The sequence below is a fragment of the Marmota marmota genome, unplaced genomic scaffold, assembly GCF_001458135.2.
Source record: "Marmota marmota marmota unplaced genomic scaffold, marMar, whole genome shotgun sequence".
Taxonomy (NCBI): domain Eukaryota; kingdom Metazoa; phylum Chordata; class Mammalia; order Rodentia; family Sciuridae; genus Marmota; species Marmota marmota.
The window spans coordinates 5,526,443-5,542,396 of record NW_025999863.1 but is presented as its reverse complement, the minus strand read 5'-3'; the positions used below and the strand labels follow the sequence as shown (position 1 = coordinate 5,542,396).

The following is a 15,954-nucleotide window of genomic DNA, read 5'->3' as shown; positions in this document are numbered from 1 at the left end:
GTAGGTGCTGGGATCAAGTCCTCCAGGGGCTCGTAAGTATTTTTACTAAGAGGTGAGGGGAGTGGCATGATCCAATCTGATTTCTTGAAGTATCTAGATACAGCGTGGAAAAATGCAAAGCAGGGATGGGGGTGGGGTGGGGGGTGGGACAAGAAAGTAGGCTCTGACTCAACTGCTTACCCCAAAGAACCAGAGAGAAGCAGCAATAATGGTGAGTCGTGACCCACTGCTGAAACCAGAGATGAGAAAAACAAAACAGGCCCTGATCCAGCAGCCATCGAACTTGTGGCTTAAGGCTGACCTAGTTTAAAGGACAGGGGTGGGTAGTGGATGGAGGCCGGGGCTCACCCCAAAGAGCAAACTATGAAGATAACTTCTTTCAGCCACAAAGGGGGCCTTCTAGAAGGGTCATCTTGTATGCTAGGAAATTTCCACTAGAGACTTACTGCCACACAAGATGCTAAGTGCCTAGATCTTGCAAGCCTGACCCATGGCACCTACTGAGCACACAAGCGCTTGCTGACACACCAAACCAGCTGTGCTGTGAGAGAAAGCAACCTTGTCTTGGGTGTATTTTATTTAATTTTATCTCTTACAAGTCATGCCACCTTAGAAGGTAGCTTTACCTGACTCATCTGTAAAAAGGGGAAAATACTAGAACCTTTCAAGTACTCTAAATGTTAGCAAAAAAGAAAAAGAAAAGCTAAGGGTTGGGAATATAGCTCAGTTGATAGAGTGCTTGCCTCACATGCCCAAGGCCCTGGGTTCAATCCCCAGCAAGAGACAGACAGAGAGGGAGAGGGAAAGAGAGAGACAGGCAGACAAACACATACCAGGACGCTCAATACATGCTTGGGTATCTGCAAAAGCAGAACAATGGCAAGACCCATCAGTCCTCTAGAGCTGATGAGCAGTGGCTGTACAGACTAGAAGGAAGCTATGCTGCTGACATAACAGCACCACTAATAGCCATGGTACAGGAAAGCACCTAGAGAGCCTTTCTCAGACACTTACCACATTCGTTGAATTTGTCCTTTAGCATCTTCCATGTAAAATCAAATGGGAGCTGAGGGGGAAAAAAAAGGTAGACTAATGTGTGATTCAACCAAATCCTAATACACAAACATCACAATCATCTATGAGGGTTCCTGGGACAAAGGATGCAGCTCAGTGGTAAAGCACTTGCATCACTGGGGAGGAGGCTCCTATATATACACAGAGAAGCTGGCCAAACTCCACACTGATATTGATCAGCAGAGAACAAATAAGTCTATCTAGAATGAGGTTCTGAAGTAGGGCAGCCAGCTCACTCCCTGTGGCCTTATCTCTAGTGTCTGGGAACATCATGCAGGGAGCAGAACATACAGAGCCTGGTGTAAGCAGATTACAGAACTCAACAGTGGCTAAAGGTGGTCAAATCGTTACAAATACTTCAATATATAGCCACCTCTCTCTGAATCACTATACCAAAACACGGGTGCTCCTCAAGCCAAGGGATCAGAAACTAAAATCTTTCAGCTCATAGTCTGCTTGGTCAACAGACACATCAGGAAGCCCAGGCAACTGCAGAACCACTGTTCCTTTGTAAGCCTTCACAATGAATTAGCACCAGACTCTGGGGACAAGAGTAAGGTGTGCTCTCCATGCTGTCCATTGTCTCTTCAGAGGAACACCCGTTACCCTGAGCCCACAAGTCGTCAGTTCACTGAGATCATCCCCTGTGTATAACAACACCAAAGAGTTCCTGAAGAGCCACTTACATTTCTCACAAATATCTGGCAGGCCTTTCTGGCCACCCCAGGAGCATGGCCTCCAGCTCCGCCAAAGGAACCTGCGAAGCTTCCTCCAAAGTTGCCACGTTCCATCTCAATGGCACGATCGAAGCTGGCACCACCGCCACCACCCATGGCAAGGCCCATGCGCTCAATGCCAGCGCCCAGGGCTGGGCCCATCGCTGGGCCCATGCGCTCCAGACTGTTGGCGCCCATTCTCTCCAGGCCCATGCGCTCTAGACTGTTGGCTCCCATGCGCTCCAGGCCCATACGCTCCAGGTTGTTGGCGCCCATTCGCTCCAGGCCAGTGGCCATGCGATCCATCACAGGGCCCATGCGCTCCAGGCCGGCCCCCATACCTGCGGGCACCATGCGCTCCATGCTCAGGCCCATGCGCTCGATGGCAGGGCCCATTCGCTCTACGCCAGAGCCCATGCGCTCAATTGTTTGGCCCACACGGTCGATGGGCGCGGCCATGCGCTCCAGGCCGAAACCCATGCCGGCACCCATGCGCTCGACACCAGAGCCAATGCGCTCCATGGTCTGGCCCATGCGCTCGATGCTGGAGGCCATGTGGTCGAGGCCCAGTGGGCCCATACGCTCGATGCCAGAGCCCATGCGCTCAACGGAGCCCATGCGGTCCATGACCAGGCCCATGCGCTCGATTTCGGAGCCCACTCGATCCATGCCATGGCCCAGGCCTGCGCCCATGCGCTCCATGCCAGCACCCCCAATGCGGTCAATGCCAGGGCCCATCCTTTCGATCCCAGGGACGCTGCCTCCACCTCCACCTTAAACAGGGACACAAAACACAGGAGATGTCAGGTATCTGTGTGTACACCATGCCACGCCTGGGCACTTCAGTTCACAAGCTTACCCACAGATTAGCAATTTAGCCCCACAGTGATTTAACATTAAAAGACCCCTCAAATCGTAACAGTTACTAAAACTAAGTAATAGGTAATGTGGGGTCCTTATAATCATTCTTCCTGTCCTGTTACAGTTGAAATTTCCATAATAAAATTTAAGAACAACACCCATACCACACAGTTGTTTCTGAAGTGTTAGTGTCTGTGACAAGCGAAACCCCACACTCATTCACGCAAACAGAAGTTATGTGGAGGTCATTCAAAGTCACAACTTCTACACTCTCTCAACCTGTCCCTCTAACTTGCCTGCTGGTGGCCAGTGTGGCTGCATTCCCTTAGCACTTCCAAGGCACAGAAAAGCAATTTTATAGTCATGTAACCAAGCAGGGATAAGGAAAACAAACAAAAACACCCACAAGAGATCCTCTGTGTACAAATGCACACAACTGGCCATTTCCTGGAGGACCTTAGTTTGTATCAGGGAAATCACCAACCAGTTTATCTATAACTCTGCTGGCCTTGGAAGGAAAATGATGACAGTACTGCAGGGTAGGCTCTGAAATAGATCCAGAGTCAGTACACAGCAACCCTTGTCCATGGAGCTTGCAATTCTGGACAGGGAAGACTGGCTCCAGGACCAAGGCCACCCTCAAGCACTTCGCAGATCTCCAGGCTCCTCCCAAGCTTCATACTGCCCACATGTGTCTGTTGACCACAGGGAGCCCAGTTACTGACTCAAGCAACCCAATTGAAGATGCAAATTCAGGAAGAAGAAATTCAGCAGTTTTTTTAACTGATTCTATAGCTGACCAAGAATGTGACCTGGCACAAGGCACTCCACCTCTCTGTGCCCGTTTCCTTAGCTGAATAGCAGCACACCAAATGGCAAAAAAAATAAGCACAACTTTAAGAATATTAGACTTTCATAGCAGAAACGGGTTAACAACTATCTAATATCCTAACATTTTATAAAAGAAAAAGGTGCTTGCCCAATAGCAGCAGAAATGAGGCTAGCACCCAATGCCAACAGAACTAGGAAGAGACAGCACCAGGTAGAGCCTTCCCCCCACACAAACAGAAATACCCAACAAGTGGGGATCCAAGGCAATGGCTAACCCCTCAAGAGCCTTGAGGAAAAATCGGGCAAAAAAAGTACATTTAGTTCCAAGTGCCCATAAAACTGTGTATTCTATGGAAGCGTATATACCAAAATGTTTATAGCACTCACCACTAGGTGGTGGGCCGGCAAATAATAATTACTTTCTTTGGCATTTTCCAGGTTTTTATAATGAGTGCATGCACACATTTTAGTAAGCATTTGTTGTATATTAGCTGATGTACTTTTACAGTCAGATAAAACAAAATCCCCAAATATCAGTATTGTAATAACAATGGCTAACACACATTGCACTCATTTAAGTACTTTTTTTTACATGCATTGGCTCAATTACTCTTCACAACAGCCCTCTGATGTAGGTACTACTGCATCCCCATATTACAAGGTAATACGAAAACAGAGAGGTTAAGTAACTTGCCACATGTCACATAGCTAGAAGAGGCAGAACTAGACACCCCACCCTGGGCAGTCTGTGTCAGAGCCCACTATGCTCTGCTATCCCCCACGGTAGCAACCTCTTCTAAAAATCAAAACATCAAACTAAGCGTTTCCTACCTCCTCCCTGCTTTGCAATGATCTCTCCTCTCTTCAGTGCATTACTTAGGATTTCTAAGGAAATCAGGAAGAAAAAATAATTAGCCAAATTTCTCTACGGCAATAGAAACTTGCTCTTAACAGATCTCAAAGTAGAAACACTACTAGTTAAAAATTTTAAAAGAAAGAAAAAGGAAAAAGGTTAAGGGGTTTGAGAAATACACACAACAGACATGATCATTTTATAGGAAACTGAAGCACCCTTGATGGGTCACAATGCTAGCATCCCATGTAGCTCCAGAGTCTGAGGCCCAGTTCACAAGGTCACGTGCAAATGCGTCCAGCAGAGCGAGGAACTGTATGCATCTGGGAGCTGAACTCAGAAAGTCAAAGCAAGAACAGGGCCCTTGGTCCTTGCTCAATACAGTTTTCTAAAGCTGGTCTAGACTCTCAGCAATTAGGCTTTCCCATTTCACCCAAGCAGAAAAACTAAGGCCTCTCTGGAACTACTCAGAAGTTTGAAGCCTGCATTCATTATTATAGATCAAATAAAAACCAAAGCTATACTTACTACCTGAAAGGTGAAAATCAACAGCACTGTACACAGTGCTTGAGCATACTACATAATTTCATGCTTGGCATAAAAATACTATATAGCAACCTGACTGTGCCAGCCCCACCTGAAGTGAGCGTGAGCTGGATGAGATGGTGAATTAGCAACAGACAAAACTTAAGGAAAATACACACACATACATATGCACACTCACTACACACACACCCAATTGTCCCAAACAAAAAGCACTGCTGCTTGCTGACCAACATCTCATCCAAACATCCTTCAGTTTAGCCTAATGTTGTCATTAGTGTCACCTTTTAAAGTTTCTCTTCAGTCTTTTGTATGTGGGAGAAAATGAAACCAACTTCTCTGGTCCTGAAGAAAATCAGCAACTTGGACAACAGCCTCAAAACACATCTCATTATCATCAAAAACCACAAAGGTGGGCGGAAGGTGTGGTGCATGTGTGTAAACACAGCAACTTGGGAGACTGAGGCAGGAGGATCTCAAGTTCAAGGTCAACCTCACCAACTCAGTAAGGCCCTAAACAACTTAGACCCTGTCTCAAAATAAAAAATGAAAAGGGCTGGGAATGTGGCTCAGTGGTTAAGTGACCCTGGGTTCGATCCCCAGTAGCCCCCCATCCAATCCCACACCAAAAAAACTCATAAGCAGTTAAAACCTACCCCATGGCTGTTCTTGTACTCCAACTAACCACTAGAGGAAGGAGGTAGGCAAGCACACCAAGAAATAACGGACTTCCTGCCTGCCAGCAAACACGGGGCTTATTCTTCCATCACACCAGAGATCCTGGTCAGCTTGCCATGCCAAGATTCACTATGCTTTCTGATCACAGCCCCTAGAACAAACGATTCCCTGCAAGAACACTGAGTTGATGTACCATGTATTTGAAAAGCCGAATTCTTTCCATGGGTATTCACAGACCTTCCCTGTACTGACTCCCACCCAGTTTGATACTGTTCTCTCTCCAGTCTTCCTTGACCACTAGACACTCACTTCCAAGCCTCTGTACTGACACTGTCTAACCTGTCTGCCAATATATGGACTATGCCAAACACACCCAGACCCTCAGCCCTCCAGCTGCAACTGCACCTCCTGCACTATCTTCCTATACTATTGCTCTGAACACAGGATATCCAGTAGCTATCCAGAGAGGTGCCTTTTTAAGTTCTAACATACTTCACATGCTATTCATATGACAGCCTGAGGACCTCACACAGTTCTCCTCACTAGCCCACTGCCAAGTATTGACCTCTGGTGTTATCTTGGGCCACTACTGAGTATCATCTCTTTGACTGCAACATATCCTTTCAAGGTCAAGGACCACAGATCTATCTATAGCGTTGAAGCACCAAGTACACTCGTTTGTTCAAAGTGCAAAGATCTACTAATATGATATGAGAAAGCACACTGAGCAGAAGAGTGCTACAATAAAGGACACAAAGAATTAAACAAACAAACAAACAAAAACCCAGGTAAATACTCTCAAAACCCAATTTAAATATTTTATTTGGGACAAAGACTATTTTACTCCCTTGGGTCTGATCACAAGTAATACCAGGGAATTCCAGGACAGAGACTACACACAGTCCCAATCTTTAAAAAGCTGCCAAAACAGCAGGACAGGAAACCCTGCGGATGATATTTCCGTTCAGGTTCAGGCAGTAAGAGTTCCCTGTTGCCCACATCTGCTAGTATACCACTGTAGGAAGAGGAATGAGGCCAAGCTGTTCATCACAGAGGTATGTCAGAGTCACAGACTGGCAATGATTAAAGGCTAGGAACAAGAAAAAGTGACTATAGGTGTAAAGTCACATGTCGTCTTGTTGGTCTTTGCCATAGGCATCCCCAAACTGATATTTGAAGCCAAATTATGCTAAGTCTTAAATATTTTTTAAAATAACCTACTATTTCAGGACATGAAAATGAGGCCAGTAATGGCAAGAGAATACCTACCCTAGTCACATACAAATATGAACTCACCCTTCAAAATTCTAAAGGTTTATTAAATCTAAGATAAAGATATAGGTAGTCAGACCAAGCAAGCCCAGAAGTAAATTTTCACTAGCAGCCTAGTAAAATCAAAGAAAACCATTCGAGTTACCTAACCATGGTAAGGGAAAAAAGAGAAACAAGGATATACCAAACAATAGACCACTCTGTAGGAAACAGTTTCAGTAGTTAAACTTAAGAAAAAACATGGAGGACAGAAGGCCTAATAACAACCTGAAGAGTTGAGATGCTAGACTTAAGGATGACTCTGAAGACAATCTTTCTAGGGCCTTCATAAATTCTAGGAAAACAACTAACACCAACTAGCAGTGAAAATCTTAAGAATCCTGATCCCTCACCCATGGTACCTTCAAGGAGACAGAAGCAAGTAGGAGGTTACCATGCTCTAAACTGCCTTTGAGAAAAACAACTTCAGAGCCCAAGAACATCTGATCTCCTTCCTCCCCAATAATGAAGGAAAATTCAACTGACATATTCTAAGAAACACAGGGACCTAAATGGCAAAAGTCCACATCCATGGAAAAGTAAAGAAGAAACTGCTTTGCCATCTAATCCAAAAGGAAACTCAGACCCCAATATTCAAGACCTTCCAATGTTAGGAGGTTTCCATGATCAATCTAGGTTCCTTCCAAAGGCATCAGCAAGCGCGCAAGACTAAATTCTGTTAAATGGGACACCTGCCACAAACCATGGAGGAGAAAGACTACTGCCCACTTAGCAGAGCCTTCAAAAACTCTACCAGAGCGAAAGTGTTAACAGAGTTATGCAGCAAGAGATGCATGAGGCAGTTCTAATTCCCAAAACATGCAAAAACCTTATGCCAATTTTTTTAAACCATTTGAAAGACTACTAGGAAAAATGGTACTACTCCTAACCAGAAATCCCATATTGTCAATCACCACAGAGCCCTCACTCTCCTTTAATCCTCTTGATAAGCATATGACTATTTTAAAAGCCTAAGGAAAGCCAGCAGAAAGAAGTCCCAACATCAAGCTGAGCCTCAGCAGCCTTTCAGTCCAGGTGGTGGACTTCACCCACATGGGGATCCACGGGGCCATCCTAACCATTCCTCTGCCAAGGATCTAACCATTTGCTCTCCAAAGCTTGGAGACATTCTCATCTTGTTTCTGGCAAAGTTTCTTTCAAATCCTCCACCTAAACCACCCGCCAACTGTGTGTGTGTGTGGAGGCAGGGGAATATATACATATATACACACATTCACATATATTTTACCTTAGGCCTTTCCAGAAATAAACATTATGTTTCAGACATTAAAAACTAAACAAGAATTATAAACATAACAGCCACTACCAAGTTGACCTATGTAACTAACTATTCTACAGGAAACCATCATTCACCCGATTCTTTAAAAAATCAAAGTCACAAATTCTAGAAAAGGATGTATCTACAATGTCTATTACAACCACACAACAGGTACACCACACACTACCACAATACTTAGTAGGTTACCTGCAGTGCTCACCTGCAGTGCATACGGAGTTAAAGGAAGAGGACCCTGCTGGTAACAGTAACAACACCTACTGGGCACTTAACATATGCCCTGCCTGGAACTACTATTGTACTGAATAATCCTCACAACCACCTTGGCTCCTGAATTACCTGCCTAGTGAGGGTGGATGGAAGGTTGCTATAACACAAAAAGGACACCTTGGAGCTGGGGTTGTGGCTCAGTGGTAGAGCACTCGCCTAGTATATGCAAGGCCCTGGGTTCGATCCTCAACACCACATAAAAATAAAATAAATATATTGTGTCCAACTTAAAAAAAAAAAAAAAACACACACCCAAGCAGAAGAAAGAAATATGCATGCATATAAGATTTCTCCACTGACTAGTGCACTGGTCCCATCTACAAAATAGGATTTGGACAACTTCTCTTCTTTTTGATCAGAAGGTGTTTGGGGGATTGAAATCAGGGTGCTTTTTCACTAAAGTACATTCCCAGTACTTTTTATTTTTAGACAGGGTCTCCCTAGGTTGCTGAGGCTGGCTTTGAACTTGCAACCCTCCTACCTGAGCCACCAAAGTTGCTGGGATTATAGATGTATGCCACCACACTGTGCTTCTGATGTTTTAATGTCCTTTAAAAACAAAGTTCTGATCTTTCCTGGGAAAATGGCCCACCACAACTGACAGATGCTTGAGTAAGCCTTTCGTGACTCCTAGTATTAGCTATTTCTTTAAAGTACAGTCATCTCATCCAAGATTCATAATGCATCACACCATGTCTCCCTCCCATACTGAGAGGTCCTTCAATAATCTAGTATTATCAATCTCACTCTTTGTAAGTATTAGGTACACAGGACACATTTTATTAAACAACTACAAAAATATGTTTGTAAGTAGCCCGTATCCCTACCCTTTCAAGGATCAGCACTTTATAGAGATATGGAAGCAGGCTCAAACCAGCATTATAAAGTAAGAAGACCTCTGGCATTGGTCAACTTGAGCATAGTTTTTGTTTGTTTGTTTCATTTTTTATTGGTCCTGGGGATTGAACTCAGTGGCACCAGCCCTATTTTGTATTTTATTTAGAGACACAGTCACACTGAGCTGCTCAGTGCCTTACTGTTGCTGAGGTTGGCTTTGAATCCTCCTATCTCAGCTTCCTGAGCCGCTGAGATTACAGGTGTGTGCCACCGTGCCCAGCCTGACTTAAGCATAGTTTGAAATAAGCTCAAAGTGAAACCCTAGATTAGTGGTGTGCTATCTGCTCAAAATATTATCTCACTCGTGCAAGTCTGAGGGTGGTGGGCAGAAGTGGCTCAAAAGAACAACCAAAATGAAATCATAAATGGCATCATAATTGGGGAACTGATGCTCTCCTTTAACCCCTTTGATAAGCCTGTGAAGGCTGCAATCCCCCTCCTCAGATAAGGAAAAGTCATATGCAGGTTTAATGCATTGGCAAAGACCTTGGAAACCATCTTCCCAAATGCTGACAGGGAATCCTGTGAGAACTTCAATTTGGGAGCAAATTGGGCAGGGGGACTTGAGAGAATTTCACTGTCAATTATTGCATTAAACATCTACATTTGATAACTGACAGTCATTTACTTTTCAGAGCCATTCTATCAAAATTAGACCTGTATTAATTCATTGGCCCTGAAAAAGTCCCATAATTCAGTCTAAAGTCAGCACCCAGAACCACAATAAACGCATTACCACCATCATCAACTAAACAATTTAAATTCAAAACAGCTTTAAATTTTTCACAGTGTGATTTTAAATTTTCCTTTGACATAGTACCCAAGGGTTCTATTTCACCCAAATCTTATAACCCAAATCCAGTATAAGGAAGTCCCTATTCTCTACTGCAGAGGACAAAGAGGGAGGACACCAAATATCTACATCTAAGGGCAAAGTCTAAGAACACAGGCTCCATTTTTAGTTCTCACAGAAACCTTTGAATCTTTTATGACCAGGCTCAGAATTCTTAACTGATGGATTACACCTGCTAGCTTAGCTTACATAAGACTTGAGTCACAAACTCAGCAGAGGTTCCAGGGCTGTCCTACTCCTGTTCTCATCAACTTCAAAGTTGTACAACTCCACTCCCCAGAACAACAAACAAACTTATTTCTAATGACTAATAGGTTCTGAGTCAACATTTTATCAAATCGGACTTTCCAAACTTTTACTTTTTATTAAAATCCTCCACACACAAACAACAGGCAAACCTTAAAGCACACTGGAAACACAGACCTCTGTCCTTGCATTCCTCATGGTGATGATCTTTCCACCATCTTCTAAAACAAGGCACCCAAGAAAAAGGCAAACCCTTCCCATAGTTTAGTTTCCTATGCTCTGGAAGAAGGGTAGTCTGGTTTGTTCATCAGGAATATCTCCTCCCTTCAAGTTCGACTGTCTACTCTAGTAAGACACTTGCTCTTTACTATTTTCACAGACCAGCAAACATTTAAACCTAAATTCTCAGTTACTTTCCCTTCCAATAAATGTTATGTATAAAAGCAGCTTTCCAGCAAATGAGGATCACAGAGTAAACCAGCATAGCGACAGCTTCAAAAGAACAACTTCTGGTTTCTCAGCCCTAGAGATAACGCTGTGCTGGAGGCAGTTCCAAAAGGCAGGATTGAGGCATGATGAAGAGCCAGGCTCTGGAGCCAGCCTGGGTTCATTCACATCCTGGCATTTACTAGCCACATGACCTTAGGCAAGCCACTCTCTGTGCCCCAGTTTTTGATGAATGGGGAAAACAGTATCCACATGTCATGTGGTTCTGGCAAGAACTATTAGAACACATTATTATAATCATCATCATCATTATACTCCTGTTAAGAGGAGGGCTCTAAGATCTGAATGACAACAAATGAGAATCTGTGTTATGTAAATGATAAATTAAAGGAATCTATGGTTTTTATAATGTGTCTCTCTCTGTCCACAACATGGAATCATCAGGGCAAATTGTCAAGAACTACCCATCCCAGAACTCCTGAGAAGAACTTGATCAAAAACTTCAAAGAATCCTTTGTCTTGGAGACCATTTTTAAGGTGTGCAAAACACAACCACAGATGTCTACATGCTTAAGTGATAAAGGCAAAATGAAAGTTTTTAAATTTTTATTAAAAATTTTACTAAATTTTTACTAAATAATTACTAAGAAGACTTAGAAACATGGGACAATTTAAGAGTGACTAAACAAAGTAATCCTATTATTAAGTCCAACTAAGTCTACCTATTGAAATATTTAAGGCAATCTCAAGACAACGGGATTGAGCAGAAAAACAGAAGTGGGATGTCATTGAAAGTGGGCCTGCAGCCTAAAGGTCACCTGAGAGCTTCAGTCAGCAAAGGGCAGGTGTAAGGAGGAAGAAATATATAAATCTTACCATTTATTCGGCCCATGTTCATCCCAGATCCAAATCGCCCCATGTTTTCCATACCACCACCAAAGGGTCCCTCCATGCCTGCAAGAGAGATCTGCATTTTAGTGCCATCCCAAGGAGGCTGAAGAGACGTCTGATCAGGGAAAGGGAAAGGTTTTTCACGTTTCACCTTAGGCATTCTCTGCCAAGAACTTACCAAGTTAAAGGGCTTTTGAAAAACAAAAAATACTGGTTCCCTTGTTTAAAAATCACCATCCTCAGAAAGCTAACCTGATCCAACCCCCTCAATGAATACACAAGCAAAAAGAGGTCCAGAGAGATGAAGTGAGTTGCCCAAGGTCACAGAGCTAACTAGTGAGAAAGCCAGAACCAAAAGCCAACGACAACCACTGAAAATAATGGGCAGGTAAGAAAAGTAATTTGTAGATTCAAACCTTTTGGAAACAAAGAATTTCATGCAGGGTTTAAAAGACAAGAAAGAAAAGGGGGGGGGGGAACCATACCTAAAAGTAATTATATTTGTACTTCGTTTTAAATTTCTTACCTCCCATTTTATTTATTCCAAATCCTATGCCTTCCATTCCCATTCCTTAAAAAGAAAAAGTCAATGCAAACTAAAATTATGTCAAAGCAGTAGTGTTTAAACTTAGAAAGCACAAAATTCCAAACCAATAAACAAAAATATTTCTGATGATGAATATTTTTTGTCAAGGGGGGGGGGGGAAGACACCCTACCATTTCAGTTGCCAAAAATCATATCCCAAGCAAATTTTTCTAAGCCTTTTATCCAAATAATCATCATGGCGGTTAAAATTCTACAGTTTTATTAAATGACCAAATTGGATAGTATTAAATATGGAATATAATTACCAGACACAGATTATGAAACATTCACTTTTTAGAATTTTATTTAATGAAACAGAAGTGAACTTTTCCTAAAATCCCTGTGAAAGTTAAAATAGTTTCTAAACACTGAGGCTTCCTCCTGCATTCACCGTTTTTTAGTGCCGGACAAGGAAGTATGTATATACATGTGTAGATTAGGTGGCACAGTCACTTCAGGTTGTGACTGCTCAGCATACATTTCAGGTTTATTTCAGAGCTGACTCTGGAACAAAGACCAGGGATATGCAAAAAATGATGGTGATGAGGCACCTGTATCACAATTTAAATTTAAAAAAGAAAAAAAGAAAAACTGAAGTCTGGGGTTATAAAAATGAAATATTCCTTAAAAGCATAAAGAAATGCCTTGTACCAAAATAAAAATGCTATTCAGCAAAGTTTAAGTTTATTCTACAAGTCCAAGCTTTTACAATTCATTAGCTGTTCCCTGTCTTCTTGAACAAAGATAAATGTTTAGGGCTGGAGTTGTGGCTCAGTGGTAGAGCGCTTGCCTAGCATGTGTAAAGTACTGGGTTCGATCCCCAGCACCACATAAACAAATAACAAATAAAGGTATTGTGTTTGGAAAAAAAAAATAAATAAACATTCATCCTTCCTTGTGACCTGTGACAGCTATGTTATACAGGAAAGCCCTCCACACCTTCTTGCATCTCTCAGTGTTCCTACTTCTAGAAGATGCCATCCCAACATCAGGCGAGAGAGCCCAGGATGGTTTGGTATCAAACTTAACAGGGTTTCAAAGCAGTGCTATGGTCCCATTGCCAGGAGAAATGCAGTCTGTCATTGACAGTGTGACCTTGGGCAAGACCAATTAACTCTCTGACTTGCCTCCTTTTATCAAATGGCATAACTATCTCAGCTCAGAAAGTCATTATGAGGATAAAATGAAAGGGTATGAAAATTAAAATCGCTTTTTTTTAAAAAAAGGATTCAACTCATTAAAAAAAAAAACACTGCTTATCAATATTACTTATCAAAACAAAGCTTAGAGCGGCTGGAGTTGTAGCTCAGTGGCAGAGCGCCTGCCTTGCACATGTGAGGCACTGAGTTCGATCCTCAGCACCACATAAAAATTAATAAAATAAAGATATTGTGTCCATGTATAACTACAAAATATTTTAAAAAAAAAAGCTTAGATATAACAACGAGGGAATCTTGTCCTGATTAAATCTTTATTCCATTCGAAATACTTATCCAAATAATTAACTTCAATAATTTTAACTTTCCCCCCAAAATCCCCAATCAAGGTACACTGTAATTCTCACCTGCCGGCCCTATGTTTCCCATTCCAATGCCTTTGTTCAGGTGATTGGCATCAATAGGCTGCCCTCCTGGTCCTAACCCCATGCCAATACCACCAAGTCCATCTGGAAGGAAAAAAGAAAGTCAGAAGCATACATTACCCTTCTTAGCAGAACTTGACCCTCAAAGACAAGAGTCTGTGTGTTACAGCTGCCCTGTTCCCTCCCCTGATCCCAAGCAAATTCAATAGTTGATTCAAATTTCAATACTGGTACACTCCCTTTTATTTTGCAGTACTGGTAACTGAACCTAGGAATGCTCCACCACTGGGCTACATACCCTCCAGCCTTTTTATCCTTTTTTTTTTTTTTTTTTTTTTTGAGACAGATTCTTGCTAAGTTCCAGGCTGGCCCAGAACTTGTGATCCTACTGCCTCACCATGAATTGCTGGGGTTTCAAGTGTACACCAATATGACTAGCAAGTACTGCCCTTTATTAAGACACAGCTATTTACATGTGATCAGATTAGAGTATATGGTGTGTACTACATGACAAAAGCAGCTAAAAAAAAATCAATTTTACTTCAAAGCTGCCAGGAGCAATTAACAATATACAGTAAGAATCTTGAGCACCTATTTGTTTGCCTACACCATGAGTTGAGAAAAGTTTCATCAAAAAAAGTGACTCAAAACTACATGCAGTGGGGTACTCCTGTAATCTCAGTTACTTGGGGACTGAGGAAGGAGGACCACAAGTCTGAGACCAATCTAGGCAACTTAGCAAGGCACTGTCTCAAAATAAAATAAAAAGGCTAGGAATGTAGCTCAGTGATAGAGCATGCATGTGCCCCACGTTCAATCCCCAATACCAAAAATTAAATTTAAAAAGTAACTCAAGAAATCAGGTGGCAAGCAGCACAAATATTGGTGCCAACACTTGCCTCCTGACCTGGCAGCCCAAAGAACTCTCATGAGAAAACCAATTTACACACTGTGCCACACTATGAACCTGGGTAGTTTAATAACAATGAAGCTAGTATATTCAAGAAACCTATCTCCCTGCCAACTAAGCTTCCGAACTCGATATGCAATCTACCCTCAGCTCCATGCCCCACAAGCACAAACAAGGACACAAAGAATAGAGAGTGATCTATGCAAACAGTCAAAAGAACTGATACCTATATAATGCACTGCATAACCACAGTCTGAGGCTTAAACTGAGATTGAGGGGGAAAAAAAAACACCTCCCACAAGTTCCCAGGCATTTAATCTGATTAACATCCTTGTTTTTAATTGCATAGCAACAACAGCAAGAAATCACCAAGTTTATTTATTCCCAAAGCAATTAGGCTTTGAAGCTGACCATCTGAACTGTGCTTAGAGACCAAGAGCCAGGAATAATGGGCTCCCTATGGCCCACTGTGCCTGTTCATCTTCCTCCTCCTCCAGGCACAAAAGTCAACAGAAGCACGGCAAGTGATCATTTACTTGCAAGTGGGTGTGTTGAGACACGGAAATGTGGTCCCTCTCTAAATAATGGTGCCTTTCAACAGATTAAGCCAATATCCTATTTACTTTTTGTACTAGGGACGGACCTCAGGGCCTCACACATGCTCGGCACACTACCACTGAGTATACCCCCAACCCTAATCTCCTATTCTTTATTGGTAATATTTTATGCGTGTGTGTGTGTGTGTGGTAGCCCAGGGCCTCCTAGGCAAGTATCAGAGAGGTACATCCCCAGTCCTAATCTCCTGTTCTTTAAGCCACCAACTTTGCTCAAGATCTACCTCTAGCTGGCTGTAGTGGTGCAGCAACTCTAGAGGCTGAGGCAGGAGGATCTCCAAGTTCAAGTCCTGCCTTAGCAATTTAGGGAGACTCTGTCTCAAAATAAAAAGAGTTGGGGATGTACCTCAGTGGTAGCCAGTCTCCGGGTTCAATCCCCAGTAGCCCCCAACCCCACACACAAAAGTGTATTATGCTCCACTATTGAGAGCTGGTGCTCTATTTAAGCTCCTATTCAATCTCCATCAGAAAGGACTGTGGCTAGAGCTACTGCT

The 15,954-nt window shown here is 42.7% G+C and overlaps 1 protein-coding gene across 9 annotated transcripts in view; it reads right to left on the bottom strand.

Moving 5' to 3' along the window:
• Nucleotides 1-15,954, bottom strand: part of Hnrnpm (heterogeneous nuclear ribonucleoprotein M) — a 31,396-nt gene that overhangs the window by 1,544 nt on the left and 13,898 nt on the right. For 5 of the 9 annotated variants that reach the window (XM_015503748.2, XM_015503749.2, XM_048813430.1 and 2 more), the window contains 6 exons: nt 13,919-14,020; nt 12,295-12,339; nt 11,754-11,831; nt 4,314-4,367; nt 1,761-2,563; nt 1,015-1,066 (listed from right to left, as the gene is read on the bottom strand). In XM_015503748.2, the coding sequence (XP_015359234.1) occupies nt 1,015-1,066; nt 1,761-2,563; nt 4,314-4,367; nt 11,754-11,831; nt 12,295-12,339; nt 13,919-14,020 (1,134 nt within the window). The remainder of the gene's footprint in view (nt 1-1,014; nt 1,067-1,760; nt 2,564-4,313; nt 4,368-11,753; nt 11,832-12,294; nt 12,340-13,918; nt 14,021-15,954) is intronic. The other 4 variants (XM_015503743.2, XM_015503746.2, XM_015503745.2 and 1 more) reach the window with 3 other exon arrangements.